The following is a 17336-nucleotide window of genomic DNA, read 5'->3' on the forward strand; positions in this document are numbered from 1 at the left end:
GTACTTAATTAGGCTGTGCAAGCTATTCTTGTACCCCCTGTTCCCTAATACAGAAGAAGCAAGTGAAGGGGAGTGGTTTTTTTATTCTCTAGTTGTCTCTTTATAAAGTGTTGATACTGTTCCCAGTCAATTTTAGCATGTTGTGAGGGGGAGGGGAACCTTAAGGCATCAGAACAATTGCATGCTCAGAAATCCAGCCTTCCGTGATGTTTGTATAACTACGAATTCAGGGCCCAGCCTGGAAATTCCTTAGACAAGTCTTTTTTAGCTGAAGAGAGTTTAGAAAACAGCTTTCCTTCAGAGTAGCAACATCTCTGTTTCAGGATCATCTCTCAGCAAACTAAGATATAAGCTAAGAAGAAAGTTGGGAGTGCTCTAAGATATCTTATTCAGCTGTCAGCCAAATGAGAAGCTTACACTTCTTTCTGTAGCATTATCATAGGAGAACAAAGTAAAATAGTTGTCAGTCTACAAAATACTAAGGTACTTCATAGGTCAACGAGGGAACGATCTATTGCAGTGTGTCTGTTGCAAACATGTCTAGACTGCAGTGCTTGGAAATGCTTACACGGTACTTGCTGCAGTCTTTAAGCTAGCTGGCCTTGGTCTATCAGTCTAACCTGCAGCAGCAGCAGAAAGTTCACTATGGAGTATTTTACCCTGTTCCACAGATCAGTCACAGCCCGTATCTAGAATGAGATAGTGTTAATTGCATAAATGTGCTAGTCCTTTGGCTCTTGGCTGGTGCATTGGTATTTCTCTACCCTCTCCTTTCTTGTTAAGAAAAAAATGCACTGTGCTAGCCATGAGACTATAGGAGGGCTTCTCAGCTTTTTGGTTTTTAGCATTACCTTTTCCAAACTGTGTTTTGCAAAAGACTGCAAATTCCACTTGAATGTTTTTGACTATGTGAACCTGTAAAACAAGAAACAGCCATTTCGAATATTGTGAGGAAAAAAAAATGCTACATGGGTATCTAAACTGTATGACCTCCTTTTAACTAACAGGTTCACCCTGACAATGAAGACTGGACCTGTTTTGAACAGTCAGCAAGTCTGGATATAAAATCTTTTTTTGGTTTTGAAAGCACAGTGGAAAAGATTGCCATGAAGCAGTACACCAGCAATATTAAAAAGGTGAGCTTGCAGTAATGAAGGAGGTACCTGGCTCTAAGTTGCCAAAAGACGATGGAGTTGCTGCTAAGTAACAGGCTGCTCTGCTCAGAAAGCTGGGCAGTTTACTCTTCAGCTTGGGGCAGCGTGCATGTAGGTCTGTGTATTTTCAAGTGGAATCTTTAGAGAGGTCTGGGTTTCATGGGTTTCCAGCCCAATCCTTGCTGTATCTAAATGGTTTTTTTTAGTAGCTGAAGTAAATTTTCCTTTTTGAAGGGAAAAGAAATAATAGAATACTACCTGAAGCAGCTGGAGGAAGAAGGAATAACTTTTGTTCCTCGTTGGACTCCTCCTGTTGCATGTAAACTGGAGAGCAGCACATCACACACAAGACGACCAGTTTCACCTGCCATTACTATACCAGACTCTGCCACAAAGGAGGGCTTGAACAATAAGGAGCTCCTCAACACCTCGAGCAGCCCCTCGGAGCCCACAGCAGGAACACCTGATGGTATGGTGATCTGACTTGTTTTAGTGGGATTCTTTGTACTGTAGAGGCTCTCAGCACTGTGCTGCTTCTCATGGGCAGCCGAAGATCTTCACGTTGGCTCTTTGTTTGGCAACATGCAATGTTAAAGTGCAGGCTTGCAAAGCAGTAACGTGGGATAGCTTGGATAGCTGTTACAAGCTGATCTTTTTAGTAAATGAAGGTCAGATATGAGTAGAAAAACTCTTCACTTTGCTGTTCATTAGGTTGCAAATGGATGGCCTTCTTGCCCTGAAATTCAGGGATGGGTATAACTATAGGAACAACGGGGAGGAAAGGGCTGAAGCTTCCCTGGATGCAGTCTTCTGTTGTATCTTCCTTCCCCTGTTCATAAGGGAATTTGGGAAAATTCTTGCACTGGGAGATTTAGATCAAAGCTTCTCTAAGTATTTTCAGAAGCAGCAAGCCCTATGGTGCTGTGGATTGACAAATCTGAATATACTGGCAAAATGCTCTTACAAATGTCTGGTTTTACTCCTTTCTTAGTTGCAGAAGGAAAATTAATCTTCTTGGTTTACCATTACGATGACTGTGTATGTTGCCTTGCTCATCTTTTCATTGATTCAAAGAAACTTTATTCAATTCTGACTGCACAGAACACAGAGCAGCTGCTTCTCTGCCTCAATATCGACATCTAAGATCATTTGCTACTTTGACTAGGTCAGTTCAGGACCACCCTAATCACACGTACATCTCCTTTTAGACAAGCTAGACGCAGACTACATCAAGCGGTATCTGGGTGACTTGACGCCGATGCAGGAAAGCTGCCTCATTCGACTGAGACAGTGGCTCCAGGAGACACACAAGGGCAAAGTAAGTTACTGTTGGTCTCTTGTGGCCAGAATGTGTGATACGCAAGGTGGGCCTGATGAAACATCATGCCACACCTCCTGTGGCTAACTGTTCCTGTTAAGTGGCCCTCCATGATCAAAACAGAGTACCTAAATTAAGTCTATGCAGTGGCAATAGAAGTTCATTTTGACTGTCCAGCTGACTTTGCCAGCTGAGGTGCTTAAATGATTAGCATGACTGCCTCTCAGAATTTCAATAAACCAACACAGGGGAATAATGTCAGTTTTGTAAGTCTGCCCTGTTCTAGAATAACCTTATTTTTACATTTGTTTGTTTTGGTCAAACATCATATTCTCAAATCTATGTCCCGAAGTGCAGTACTGAAAGGGAAGCAATGTGGCCAGTTAAATCACTGATAGCAAGGCTGGGGGTTTTCCGGTGGCTTGTGATTTGCATGTATGTCTCCGTTTCCTTTTACTTAGCAATGAAAATACAGTCTGTGTTTTGTCCCTCAATTCATTTAAATTGGACTGACTTAGTATGGTCATACAAGTGTAAATGATTACATTAGAGTTCATGAAACTTTTATATCCCTCATATGAAGGTAGCTGCAGTACCTGACAGGGCTTATGTTTTTGTTGCAAACAAAGACTGATTTGCTTGAGTAACTTCCAGTGTTGCATACCATCCTCTTGCACTGGTGCAGGGCTGCACGTTTTTCAGCTTCTGTTGTTTGGATTTTTTGTTTTTGTTTCAAACCTTGTATACAAAATTGAGGGTTCTGTTTGTTTTGTTTTTTTTTAATAGATCCCAAAGGATGAGCACATTTTAAGATTCCTGCGTGCCCGGGACTTCAACATTGATAAAGCAAGAGAGATTCTTTGCCAGTCGCTGACATGGCGTAAGCAGCACCAGGTAGACTATATTCTAGACACCTGGAACCCTCCTCAAGTACTCCAAGATTACTATGCAGGAGGCTGGCATCACCATGACAAAGGTATGCTCTATAGGGTGGATATGGAACAGCCTTTTTATGTTCTGAATTAAAGGTGATAGCTGTCCCTCTGTTAACTAGAGGTGACTGGAAGGATGGTTAGAACTTCTCAGTTGTTACGTACTAAATGCATTTAAATTGATGTTGCCAGCTACTTAGTTGGTGGAGACAGACTCCTAGGTTCTAATCTTTCTGACTAATACCGACATATTTAACTCTCTAAAGAGCTCTGCTTTGCCAGTAGCTTAGTTATTAATTGCACTTCTGTAGTGCTCTGAGATGCTTAGAAGGGTGTTATGCAAATGCTGACTATTCTCTTTCAGTGATTAAAAGATGTTTGTAAATAAGTGTATCTTTCTAATCAACTTATTTCTGATGTTGTAGAAGTCTGCGGATGGCATAAATGAATACTTATTTGGCATTACAATCAGCTTAATGATGAGAAGTGGGATGTTGCAAAAACATTAAATAGAGCAGGTTTATTTAAGAAGGAAAGAAGCTTTGGCTGAATTCCCTTTGTATGGTGAGCCACGGCCAGATCTTTAAAACACGGATGACTATGCCTGACACGCTCCCCTATCCCTCCACTTGCTTTATCGTGCACTGATCTTGTTGCTAATACATACACAGAAATGAAACGTTTTGGAATTTGTTGCTTGAGGCGAGCTGGGCTCTTTAGATAAGGAAATGATCTCTTACTGTGAGCTATCTGTGTTCCCCGCTAGGCACCATTGTTTCTGCGAGCTCTTCCTGTTAACAAGAAGCGTACAAAACAGGACAGCAGTAGTGGCCAGGAGACAGGGAGGACACAGCAGAAGTTTAATCACTGTAAAGCTGAAGAGCTTGAATAGCTCTCCCCTGCTGCTTTGGGTTTGACAGACCTCAAACTGAGAAAATGTAAAATGAGAATATGCCTGTAAAGATTGTAGGGAAAAAGACCTGTGAAGAAGTTCTCCCTTTCTGTCAGTTCCTTGTCCTTACTTTGCAAAGACTTCCTGTGTCAGTAGCACGTAACTGGGTCCTGCCAGTGAGTAGAAAGATACAGAACGCATCAAAGGGTTGTTCAATGTTTTTCTGAGAAGTTCTTCAGTCTTGTGGTGAACTTCATGCTCCCCTCCCTTCCCCTCCAGTTCCTTTGGTCTCTTTTGCAGCATGCCCACAAGTAAAGCATGGGTTTGTCAATAATGGTAACAGAATTTCAAAACTGAGCAATTCTCTACAATTTAAAATTTTACAGTGGTAGGTTCTTTTTTTTAAACCCTCTTTTCTGGTATTGCGCCTTTCCTCCTACATATGCTAAATGTGCCAAACTTAAGCTAGCTGAATTCTGTATAGCTTTTAGCGCTGAAGCAAAGACAGCAGTGGTTAAGCGTGTTGTCTAGAATGAGCTATTAGTACAAAAGGATAAAAGTTATTATTTTGGCTTACAATTGGCACAGTTTTCTATACATCTGAGTGGCTTTTATTTTCACAAGAGTGCTTCAGTCAAATTTTTTTTTAAATCACAAAGCTCTAATGGAATATAAAATATACAGTGATAATACAGCACTGTCAGTTGAGACTTTCCTTCATGTGTCATTTGGGTGGACCAGGGTTAGTAAACTATTAGTTTGGTTTTGGATGCATGTGCATCTGTGAGGGAGGGAGACCTGCTATGAAGCTTAATAGCACTTTTTGTTTAGTGTTTCAAAAGCTAAACAGTACATTCCAAGATACAAGTGTGTGCTGATGTTAAAACAATGTTTTCTTTTAGACCACCTGATAAAATACAAAAGACTGAACTTTCATGGGGGTAATGTCTTTGCCAAATAAATAACTTGCCTTGACTCTGCAGTTTTGGTTGTTTGGTTTTTTTAATAGCATATCTTGACAGTTTCTTTCCTTGTGTCCCAAAGCACTTAATGATAATTTGATACCTCTCTTTGCAGTTCTTGGAGGGAAGTGAAGCTAAACAGACAACAGGACTTCAGGGAGGTTATTATGTAGAAAGCTCTTTTTTTTTATTTTTTTTATGTTGTGTCCTAGCATACTCAGTTTCATAAGTTAGTGATTGTTTAGCTTGTGTACTAGAATAGATGGAGCAAAGCTTAAAAAATGCATCACAGCTTTGGACGGAGGATGGAAGCTCTTTCAGACAACTAGCTCCTATTATGAAGAGCCAGAAATGCAAGCTTTGAGTCTCAAATTCAGCCAATGCAGTTGTTAAGCTTAATGCCTTTGTATCCTGCCCCAGTGTGCAGCAAGATGACCATGAAAAGGCAAGGCTTTGAATGCAGAGGGTCCATCCGAAGCTGATCTCTGGAACAGAGTCTGTTCTCACCAGGCTTAACCTGCATAAGTGAGGCTGTGTGCCAGTTCGTATAATAAGTAATGACATAGCTGAAAGGTGTGACTCCAGCAAATACTGCAGAAAGCAAGTCTCTGGGTTAACACTTTGTTTCATTAATTCTCAGAACTCAGCGTAGCTAGTTTTCCAAAAAGGTCGCTGTAAGCTGTCCAGAGCAGTATTGCGTCATGTGTGATAGAAGGCTTACAGCCTTCATTGCAACTCTTCAGTTACACTAATGGACTAAAACTTTTCCTGTATCTTATCTGTCCTGGAAGCTAATTATAGTCCTGTGTCATTAATTGTGTATACCAAGATTGTGTGTACCAATATACTTGATGAAGTCCTTTGGACTTTCCTTGCAGATAGGGGAGCTATTTTTGCATCAAGACGTCTCCATTAAGCTTTTGTGGTTCGTTTACAGGCAATCTTTTAGTGTAGCTGGACAGGGTAAAGTTTATATTGCCATCTGCTCCAGGTTCTCCTTCTTGCAGCTGTATAACAAAGTTTGAATTGACTATGACTTGTTTCCATGTGGATTTTTAGCATAAAACTAGCTCGCTCAAATTGTCTATTGCTGTAAAAATAAGGGTTATGTTGATATATTTGTTCTCGTTATTCAGATGGTCGCCCGCTGTATGTGCTGAGATTGGGACAGATGGATACCAAAGGCTTAGTGCGAGCTCTTGGGGAGGAGGCCTTGCTTCGATACGTAAGTATTTTTGAAGCCAGCAAGTTGCTAACAATGTGATATTTTCATTTAGAAATTTCCTCCTCTGCCAGAACATTCATCACTGGATATTTTGATGTACTCTGGCCGTCTGTTTTTGGTTTGAATACATATGAAAGCTCCTGGTAGCTGATCTTCTGCATTCTTTCCAACTGCAAACTGATGGAGGAAAGGCGTAGTTCTTGGCAGCTCCTATAGTTATCGGTTAGCATTTTCACAGATTCTTCTGCAGTTTGTGCAGTGCTTCAAACTCAAGTCTCTGCATTTGTACAGAAGAGAAAATGCCATGCTCAGATTTTGTCAAGCCTGTACGCCAAGGATAAGAATAATTTATTTTTGAAGAAAAAGTACTTGCCTGTAATTTTGCCTCCTCTAAAGGCATCACTCAGACTGTGTTACTGTGGATCTGCTCAGTTTCCAAGCAGAAAGCTGGCAGAATTCCATGTTTGCAGTAATTTTTTTTTGACTCCTAGTAATGACAGTCAAGGCTGTAGTAACCACTGGAAGCGGGGCCTGAATTTTACTTTTTCTCTTCCAGTGGCATTTCCAGGCCCATACTAAACTTTGTTTGTTTGCCCTAGTTCTGTTTCAAGGTTACTTTCTATGACTTAAAAAGGGGCTTTAATTTCTGAGTAAATAGGAAATCAGTGCTTAAAGGGGCAGAAGTGTAGGGAGACTTCTTGTCTATATCACTCCTGGGTCTCCCTTTTCAGGAGGATCTTGTTTACATTTTACTGCTTTTATGGAAAGGTATGTCCTTTTCAACAAGATCAACCAATGGGGTAAATGTAGTGATTTCTAGTTCATTCTTTGGGAAAAAAGTTTATGCTGGTTTGAGCTTGTAGTTTTAATTAGTCTTTGGATATAAACGTTGTTTTCCTTTATCCCATGTACTGAGTTTAAGACTGTCTTCTCTAAACAACATGTTTTCTTGTACAGGTTCTTTCAATAAATGAAGAAGGACTGAGGCGATGTGAGGAGAATACGAAAGTATTTGGCAGGCCAATAAGGTAAAATGCAACAAGTGGATCTGCTCTTTGGGAATTACCTGGTTTCACGGTGTGTGTGGGGGGAACGTCAGGCAATGTGATGCTGCTGAGCAAAGTTGAATTAACCTGGTTTCACGGTGTGTGCGGGGGGAACATCAGGCAATGTGATGCTGCTGAGCAAAGTTTATTAAATGGAACGAGCAAAGGGTAGGCTGTGTCTCTCACATGCAGATACAAGCACAGAGTTAACTGAGAGCCTCCCTAGTTACTGCTAGAGTGAATCTGCATGGTCCAGAGTTAACTGAGAGCCTCCCCAGTTACTGCTAGAGTGAATCTGCATGGTCAACCCTGAGGGAAACACAACACCTGCTCCAGCAGTTTCAGTGTCATGCTCATAATGGTTCTACATGGGGGGTGTTATGCTTCTATTCTATTCTACTGTTGGATGTCTACAAAGCAATGCAGCCTAACTCCCCATTTCTGTTTCTGGGGGATTTTATAGACAGACGTTGGTACAGGCTGCCAAAAAAATCAGGCCATGATAATATCATGGATAACCTTTCCAGTATTTTCAGGTATTGTTTTCCTGTCACTTGTTCATCCATAGTCCATACCAAGGCTCATTACACTCAGTTCTTGTTTGCATTCTCCGTTTATTATATGCAGTTACTCAACTCTTGATCCAAGGTAAGGTCATGAGGCTCCTGTGAAACCTGGGGTCTAGTTTTCCAAGTACTGGCATGACTTCGTGTGAAGTTCAGTCAGAAATGCCTTGCTATCCCATCTTTAAGTCATTGTAGGGGTCACTTACAAAAGCGTTAACTGCAAAATGGATTTAAGGGTGTGGAATGAATGCAGGACTGGCCCTGAAATGAAACAGTTTCTTGGACTCTTTTCAATTTCTGACTCCTTCCCTCAATCTGTGAAGGTTCAGGGATGCATGGTATGTCTGCTTATCTTTTCCCTGTTAAAGAACTTGGTGTCCTAGCTCTCAGTGGGAGGTCAAATCCGAGAGATGGATTTCATGTGTGTAACTATGAAATTGTGCTGCGTACTGGATCTTCATTTGTAGAAGTAATCCTAAAGGACTACATATTAAACACTTAAAGTGAAACAAAGAAGTATTTGCTGTTCCACAGAAGCCTTATGCATAATTTCATGGATGCTAGCTGGTGCAGCACAGCTGTAAATCTTGAATTCATGCCCAGGATGAGACCTGAACTTGGAAAGTAACTAAAGCATATGCTGAAGCTCAGTATTTAGAATTAAGAACATACCTTTTCCTATAGAAAAAGCTTCCCTCCCTGAGATCTGACAACAGAATTAGCTCTGATGTGTAACGGCACTGTTACTGTACTGTGTTAGTAGGAAATCTGCACCATGAATGTTAAATTGCTTCGTAGCAGCATGGCCACTTAATTAATTTCCCAGTAGAAGCAATGGTTTAACACTTGGGCTGGCTGACAGGATCTCTTTTGGCTTCATATTAACCTTCACCTGGAGTCTGAAATGTCTGTGGGGGAATACGCATGATGTGCAAAATGATCTGTGCACATACTCTGTAACCGTGCTTGGCCCACTCTAAGACATTTCCGACCTAAGGATCTTAAACTCCAGTGTCTGCAGGTAGCGCAAAGCAAGGAGGTAAAATAGAAGAAACCAAAACATGCGGTGGGGTCCATGCATTTCAGTACGCTGTACACTTGCATAAGAAAGGAGAATTTTGATGCCACTGAGATTTTTTTTTTCTTTTTGTCTTTCTCAAATTCAGCTCTTGGACCTGTCTAGTAGATCTAGAAGGCTTGAACATGCGGCATTTGTGGAGACCTGGTGTCAAAGCACTGCTAAGAATCATTGAGGTGGTTGAAGCTAATTACCCTGAGACTTTGGGTCGTCTTCTAATCCTAAGAGCACCTCGAGTATTCCCAGTTCTTTGGACACTGGTATGTTTGTAATTCAAGGCATTCCTCAGCTCTTTCAGTACACTGCTGCACACTTGTAGTTTGTAAAAGCACTTTAGAAATCAGGCTTTAGAAGCAGGAAACGTTACCATTTGGAAACATCTCTTTCCTAGGATTCCTGGAATGGATTTAAAAACACTACCTAAGAACTTGCTTACATAGTTGGTTAATTTAACTTTATAGTGTGAACTTTGCATAACAAGGATGGTAACGCTTAATGTGATCAGATTCCTTCAAAATTGACTCAAGAAAATTGTGGGAGCCTAATCTATTCTGTTTTTCTTTGTTTGTAGGTTAGTCCATTCATTGATGACAACACTAGAAAGAAATTCCTTATTTATGCTGGAAATGACTACCAGGGTCCTGGGGGACTGCTGGATTACATCGATAAAGAAATTATCCCTGATTTTCTTGGTGGAGAGTGCATGGTATGAATATAAACTAGTGCATATAGCAACTTATTTGTGGTTTTTTTTATTCCCCTGCTCCTATAAACAAAGAAACCTAGAACCACAGAATGATTCCTAATGTAGTTTGGAGGCAGGAGCTATGATGTTGTTGGATTCTAGGCTTAGTGTTTTCTTCCGGATCCACTTTAAAAAGAGAAGTACAATACTTCTTTACAATGAATATCAAATAAGTTACCAAAGTAGCCAGGCATGGTTAAAAACTATCGTCTCTGTTACCTGTCAAGTTCAAGCAGACATGGTAGCACAGCACTGAGCAAAAGCTGTCACCATCAGCTAATCAGAAGAGTCTGTGTCACCTAGAAGAACTAACTGATACCGTAGGGAGCCCCAGGAAGTATGTGGCACATCTGCTAGCAGGGCTTAACAAACAGGCAGGTCTCCTAGCGCAATATGCGCATTGACCACAACAAACAAAAAAAATTGTTTTACTGCAGGATACTGTAATTTCTCAGTCCCTTGTCGTGTGCCTTAATAGCTGCTTTCTGCCTAGGCTCTGGGTGTCAGTCGAATCTGTTGTTTTAACATCTCAATGATACTGTAAGGTTTGTTTTCTCTGTAATGTTTTTGACAACACAGGCTCGCTGGTGTGACTGAGGTGTAGGAGTGCAACTCGGGCATTTTCTGGAGCCTCCATCACAGTAACACTTAGATGAATTTTTTTTCTGAACGCAGCTGTGTTAAAATACAATTTCAGGCTTGCTTTTTAAGCCCCTGTACACCTTCTAGATTAATTTCTGTACCACTCTTGAAAATTCATCTAGGTCTGTTCAAATATAGTCTCAAATTATAATGAAGTACTGTTAGACGTGTTGGAGTAGAGCATGTGTTTATCTTCAGTGGGCTGCTTTTTGCTGCAGCAGTAGCTTTCAGTGGTGAGTTTGTGCTATCTAATCTGGAGCTTGAGAAGCTGGCAAAATCCACTGCTTAAGTAAGCAAAAGTCAATGTTACCAGAAAACAGATTGCTACAATACTTCCTGCTGGTCACAGACAGTAATAGAGTCTCTTTCTCTTCTTTACTTCTGGATATTTGAACAAAAATGACTTCTCAAAGATCCTTTCAATTCTCTGTTGTAATTCAGTTATCAAACACTTCTACTGTGCCAAATACTTCTATGGAACCTATTCCTGATCAGATAGTTGTCTAACTTCATTACTAGAGACTTCTTAAAGATGATTGCTTGGGGAAGTTGTGTAATTGGTTCCAGTACTGAGCTGTCAAGACAGTTGTAACTTGAAAACTGTTACCTTCCTGACTGCAATATCCTTTTACCTGTTTGGAAACTTACTGTATCTCCCCACCATCCTTCGTCCTTAAATTTAGCTACCCCAGTTCTTTCAGGTCTCTGTAGGCTATATTTTTTAGACTGAGTCGCTATTGCCACTTTCCTCAGGATTCCTAAGTGGCTCACATCTTTCTTCAGTATAGGGCAGTACGAGTGATGACTATAGCGTTTGCACAGTCATTTTCTGTTGTGGTGGCTGTTGTGTATATACAAGATCTGTTCCTCTGGTGTCTAGTTCTTTAACCTCACCTAAACCAAATAATTGTAAAATACATGTATGTATGCATGATATACAAGCTATAAAATGACTTTCGAACTCTCTTCATATCTCATTCTTCAGAGCACTTGCTGAATGTGAGTTTTTGTTTCTGAGAGAGAGGGCATGCTCTGAGAGAGCATGACAGGGTGTGGATGTACGGAGGGGATGCTTCTTAATGGCTGTTTATGCTTTTAGTGTGAAGTACCAGAGGGTGGGCTGGTTCCCAAGTCCCTCTACCGGACAGCAGAAGAGTTGGAAAATGAAGACATAAAGCTTTGGACTGAAACAATCTACCAGTCTGCAAGTGTCTTCAAAGGAGCTCCGCATGAGGTACGGTTGCAGCCTACCCTTCTTTTCTTTCATCTCAGCCCTCTGCTCTGGACTCTGTCTCTTGAACTGAAAATGGTTTAGAACTTGATTATTTAGTTGCTGTGCTTCCACCTTGTTCTTCTGTAGTTCTGGTGCATAATGATGCTTTAGTAGCTGAAGTTTGTGACCGTTCCTGGTATCATCTTGTTGTCATTTAGAGCATATCACTGTTTTTCATTTTATTGAAAGCAGTGTCCTTCTAAGCAAAGACAAACGATATTCTCAAAGCTACTTGAGAGCTTCTGAAAGTCATGTCTTAAAATAAGGACACTCAATCAGGAGAGACTTTGTATCTGCACTGCCTAAATTAAGCCCAGCAACAAAACCTCTGGGTTTTGTCTCTTTTTCTGGTAAGAGTTTGTCTTTACTGAGGAAATTGCTATTGTCTAATATGACTTTTCTGTCTCAGGTTCTCATTCAGATTGTGGATGCCTCATCTGTGATCACATGGGATTTTGATGTGTGCAAGGGCGACATTGTTTTTAACATCTTCCATTCCAAAAGAGCCCCACAGCCTCCTAAAAAGGACTCCCTGGGAGCTCACAGTATTACATCTCCTGGTGGGAACAACATCCAGTTGATAGACAAAGTCTGGCAATTGGGGCGTGATTACAGTATGGTGGAGTCTCCCCTTATCTGCAAGGAAGGGGAGAGTGTGCAGGTAAGACCGCCGAATCCTCGTGTGGGAGCAGATGGAAAGCTAGCTCCAAAACTAGATGTTCTAATCCACAATTGTTACTGATGACTGAGTGGTGATTCAGCTCCAGACTGTCTGCTTGCTTTTGGCCGACATTTCAGCTTATGTTCCTAGCTGCATGCTGCAGGGAACAGGGATAGTATTTACATGGGATCTGCTGTGATGGGAGGTTGCATCAGGCTAATAGTGATTGAGATTGATCAGCAAGGAATATAGGGAAGCCACCTAGAATGTAGTGCACATCCAGAAAGTAGCAAGATGTGCTTTGTGCTGTAACTTTGACCGTTATTTTCTGAAGCAAACATCTGTGTTTGAAGAATACCATAGTGTCTTACCTCAGTAATGAGAGAAGTCTGGAAATTAAGAATGAGCTGCTGTGTGTTTGTCCCCCTAACAGGCACCTTAAGGAGCTCCCTATGGCCAAAGTTCCTGACTTTTTTTTATGGCATTAGCAACCTTTAATTACCAAGTTTGATATTCCATGCAGTATATTTACAATCACACTCTGCCATTGCTGTTCCTTTTGACTTGAAGTAAGAGTTGAACAGCCTTTGAAAAAGGAGCTGCTTAAGTTCCATGCAGCATATTTACAATCACACTCTGCCACTGCTATTCCTTTTGACTTGAAGAGTTGAACAGCCTTTGAAAAAGGAGCTGCTTAAGTCACCTGATTGGAAGCGTTAAACTGGAAATATGGGCAGTGACCTCTTGAACTGCACTTTCTGTTTCTGTGAGGCAGGAGCCTTGACTGCTCTTTTCAGTCTCAAAGGACAGCCATTAATGAAACTAAATGGAAGAAATGGATATTGTTTTAAACAAAACTTTGTTCTTTCAGTGTATTTAAATCCTAACCCCTTGACGCTGTCAAAAAGCGGGAGGAACCGCTGGTGTTCTATCATAACTTTTATAAGCATGCTGTCTGGGGAGAGTTGAACAGCACTGCCAGGTGGCTGAGGAGCTGAAATACTGGCATTGGGGAAAAAATTCTGGACATGTAGGCAATTTTTTAAGCTTGGAAAAAAAATTTTAAGCCTACAAATCCTTGTGTTAACAAAGTTAATTTTCAATTTTTGCTGTGGCTGCTCCCAGGGATCGCATGTGACCAGGTGGCCTGGCTTCTATATTCTCCAGTGGAAATTTCATAGCATGCCTGCCTGTGCTACAACCAACCTGCCTCGTGTGGATGATGTACTAGCATCTCTACAGGTCTCCTCTCACAAATGTAAAGTGATGTACTATACAGAAGTAATAGGATCTGAAGATTTCAGGTATGTCTGGCCAAGGTTCATGAAGGTCAGCTGATGTCAAACCTCTCTGATACTTAGAATATCAAGCCAGGGTCAAGTTCACTTAAATACAAGTAAATTGTGAGGACTTGTGTTTTCTTAGGCCTCACAAAAAAAAACCCACAAAAAAATTCAACCAGTACTGGCACTGGGGGCAACTAATGTATAATGAGGTAACTAATTAACCCCTTTTATAATCATCACTGGTCATTTTGCTTCACTTTGAAAGCATTGTGTGAGTTCTTAGGCTTGGCAGGTTGTCATGTAGAAATGGGTGCAACTCAAAATGGAATCGAGTCAGTTCAGTTGCCTGCCAGTTGATATACTTGACTGAAACTAGTTCTCAGTCTCTTCGAACGGCATGTTTTTTGCAAGAAGGTGTTTGGTGTCCCCATTATCTTATGTGGTGAGGCAGAAAAGCTTTTGAGTATCTCCACCAAAACCGTTCCACTACACTTCAGTGTGCAAATGAATACGATATAGATACATAGCAGAAATCAAAATCTTTGTATGTTCTGAAGCTTAAAACTACTTTGTTTTTTATTGCAGAGGATCTATGACCAGCCTTGAATCAAGCCACAGTGGATTCTCCCAGCTCAGTGCTGCCACCACCTCTTCTAGCCAGTCCCATTCCAGCTCCATGATTTCCAGGTAGTGCCACAACAGTTGAAAATCAAATGGATGAGATGGCTGGACCCTCGCCTGTGGCAGCTGACTGCAATACAGCATATTCAACGGGCAATTGCGCAAAAAAACCCCACCCCACAAAAGCCTTTTATAGATAGTAAAGTAGCTGTTTGAATTTTAAACTTAGTGGTTTTGGTCCTTGTTAGATCCAACAGCTTGTCTCTTAACTTTAACCCTTTTTTCCTAACTCAGCCATAAATATTTTTGCAAGTGTGCTTGCACAAATCCTAACTCTGAACACAAGGGCTCTCACTGAAAGGTAAAATAACCAGTGCATCAGTTAACAATACTTTTTTTAACTGTGTAAATGTTAAAAAGCAAAAAAGAGACAAACCCTACCAAAAATGCTCCACAGTGCATTAGAGATCAACTGCAAGTCTCCTGTCAGGACATTCCTTGCCATCTTAAGAAATCCCCTGTGATTCAGCGCTGCAAACTGTTCTCCCATTGCCATTGCCACTAAGTGATGTCCGAGACAAAGAAAAGCAGTTGCTGGATACTTGACTTTGTGAGTCCATTTTTTTCAAAGCATGCCCACGGAGCTGTGGCCAGGCTGTAAACACTAATACCTTTTGTATAAGCACATTGTGGGGGAATTCGAGCTCTGGGTCTTGATGGGTTAAAGCAATTCATTCTTTCCTTGGATTTGCGCTTGAAGCACTGCGGAGAGAGAGGCAGAGAGCAGGCTTTCCCTCGCTGTGTCACACTGGGCTGATCCAGAATTGATCTGAGGATTTGTTCCCAGCTCTGTGCTGGAGCTTCACTCCACTTCCTTAGTACACTCCACGTGAATTGATTTTACTGAGACTCTGTTCTTGTCAGGAACTTATGCAGAGCTTAAGCTTGCTTCTTAAATCAGTCTAAAGGAGGTATGGCTTACATCCTTCCTGTGCACTTTTCAGTCCCTCTTGCCTCCTATCCTTCCCTGCGTGTGTCAGAAATAGAGCGCTTTAGTTCTGAGCAGCGGAAGCTTTAGTGTAGGCAGGGAGCGCAGGGATCGTCACTCTAAATGATATAGTAGAAGACGCTCTAAGCGGTGCCTGCTCGACCATTTTCACTATTGCTACTGCCAGTGGTGAATGGCCACTTTGTATTTTGTCCCTATTCTACCCAGGCCCAAGCAATCCTACTCGAACTCTTTTTGTTAAAGTCTGTTCAGGTATTCTTCCACTTCGAGCAGTCTCTCCCACGCACAGCAAAAGGTACAAAAGGCTGAAGTGCTGAGGAAAGGGCTGTCAGCAGACAGCTACAGACCACACCTGGCAGTGGAGCAGAGAACATCTCAGTCTGAAATGCAGCAGGATTTGAATAGTTAGACCCTGCCTGGTCTTTCCTCACCCTCTTAGAGCTAAACTATCTATCCAGGCAAAGAGGAGCTCCTGTGCTGGCTGCAGTCCCTACTAGAAAGCTGGATAGGCTCTATTAAGTCTTGGGGAGGCAGCACTGTTTGTGGGTAAGCGGTAGAGGAGCTTGCGGAGGTCTTGCACTTTCAAAGCAGAACTCACTTAAGATACTGGATGCTCTGCCTGAGGAAAGCTGGTTCTGAACTCAGTATAAATCTTTTTTATGACTGCAAAGCTTCTGAGAGGCAGGTTACCAATGTCTAACTAGGAGCACCTCTCCTGCTGACCAGTTCTGGCTGTGGAATGTGGCAGACAGAGCTGAGGAAGTATTTTAGTAACAGATTTAGAGGTGCTGAGAGGCCAGACTCCTTAAACTGAACCAAACTGGTCTATTTTGTCTTTTTTGGACTTAGAAATTGAAGATGGAGGCTAGACTGTTACTTAGGCTGCCAAAGCATGCTGTTCCACGAGGCAGGCCACCGCTTTGGTGTCAAGCAGCTCCCCACCCAGAGTCTGCACAGCAGCCAGCCCCACGCTGTGGCTCTCGGGCTGCTCATCTGAGCTGTCTGCCGAGGAGGGACCCAGCTTGCTGAAGAGGTGGTTTGATTCTTGACATGCAGGAACCAGTATTCCCAGGCGCAGGGAGCTAGTGCAGCAGGAGGCACAGTGAGGTTAACTTAATGACACTCATGGCCCTTTGCAAATGCCACTGTCCGTTTACCAGGCTCTAAGGGTTGAAGATGGTCCCCTTTCTTTCTTTCTTTCTCTCTCTCTCTCTCTCTCTCTCAGATGGCGATTTTGCTGACAACTGTAAAGAAACTGCTTCATTCAACACTCCACATCTGTCCAGAGGTGTCTGGCTTTGTAGACCTTTTTGAGTTGCAGTCACTTTTCAAGTCTGAAGATCTGTATTTTTGTTTTTTCACTTGAGCTGGCTCAAAAGTGGCACTTTGGGTTTTTCCTGCTGTTAATCTTAACACATCTTTTAGAGCTCAAAGCACATGACAGCACAAACAGCTGGGGAGATAAAATTCCAGAAAAACAATAGTTAATCCTCCTCTAAGCAAAGTGCTGTGGCAATATGACTTGATCACTGCAGTCAGACTAATTAATTTCCCATACCCTGGTCTTTCTTTGTGTGATATTATTGCTCTTCTTCCTTCTCTCGGCCAATAACTCTTCTGTTGGCTTTTTTTCCTGTTATCAGTGTCCTTCTGCACTTTCCTGTCTGTACTCATGAACTGCATATCAAATTCTGTAAATGTTTTGTATACGTAATACCTCATTCTTGGTAATAAAATACAAATAGTCTTTAAAAGATTTTTTTATCGTTATCAATAAATGTGAACTGTTTGGAAAAAAGGGTCAGCCTCTTTATTTCATTCATCTGATGCAAAGCTTCCAGGTTACTTTATGTGCTGAATTCAAGTCTGCCAGGGCTGCTCTGGGGCAATGCTGTTACGGGGGACGCAGGAGGCGCTTCGGCTCTC

The 17336-nt window shown here is 41.7% G+C and overlaps 1 protein-coding gene across 1 annotated transcript in view; it reads left to right on the forward strand.

Moving 5' to 3' along the window:
* Window positions 1–17208, forward strand: part of SEC14L1 (SEC14 like lipid binding 1) — a 43336-nt gene extending 26128 nt beyond the window's left edge. The window contains exons 4-16 of the mRNA XM_009279435.1: window positions 1008–1136; window positions 1389–1623; window positions 2363–2472; window positions 3259–3448; window positions 6395–6483; window positions 7441–7511; window positions 9262–9433; window positions 9745–9879; window positions 11660–11794; window positions 12243–12494; window positions 13620–13798; window positions 14366–14467; window positions 16636–17208. Coding sequence (XP_009277710.1) covers window positions 1008–1136; window positions 1389–1623; window positions 2363–2472; window positions 3259–3448; window positions 6395–6483; window positions 7441–7511; window positions 9262–9433; window positions 9745–9879; window positions 11660–11794; window positions 12243–12494; window positions 13620–13798; window positions 14366–14467; window positions 16636–16651 — 1815 coding nt within the window. The 3' untranslated portion in view covers window positions 16652–17208. The remainder of the gene's footprint in view (window positions 1–1007; window positions 1137–1388; window positions 1624–2362; window positions 2473–3258; window positions 3449–6394; window positions 6484–7440; window positions 7512–9261; window positions 9434–9744; window positions 9880–11659; window positions 11795–12242; window positions 12495–13619; window positions 13799–14365; window positions 14468–16635) is intronic.
* The last annotated feature ends 128 nt before the right edge of the window (window positions 17209–17336 follow it).

Source organism: Aptenodytes forsteri, unplaced genomic scaffold (genome assembly GCF_000699145.1).
Source record: "Aptenodytes forsteri isolate BGI_AS27 unplaced genomic scaffold, ASM69914v1 Scaffold243, whole genome shotgun sequence".
In the NCBI taxonomy this organism is placed as follows: domain Eukaryota; kingdom Metazoa; phylum Chordata; class Aves; order Sphenisciformes; family Spheniscidae; genus Aptenodytes; species Aptenodytes forsteri.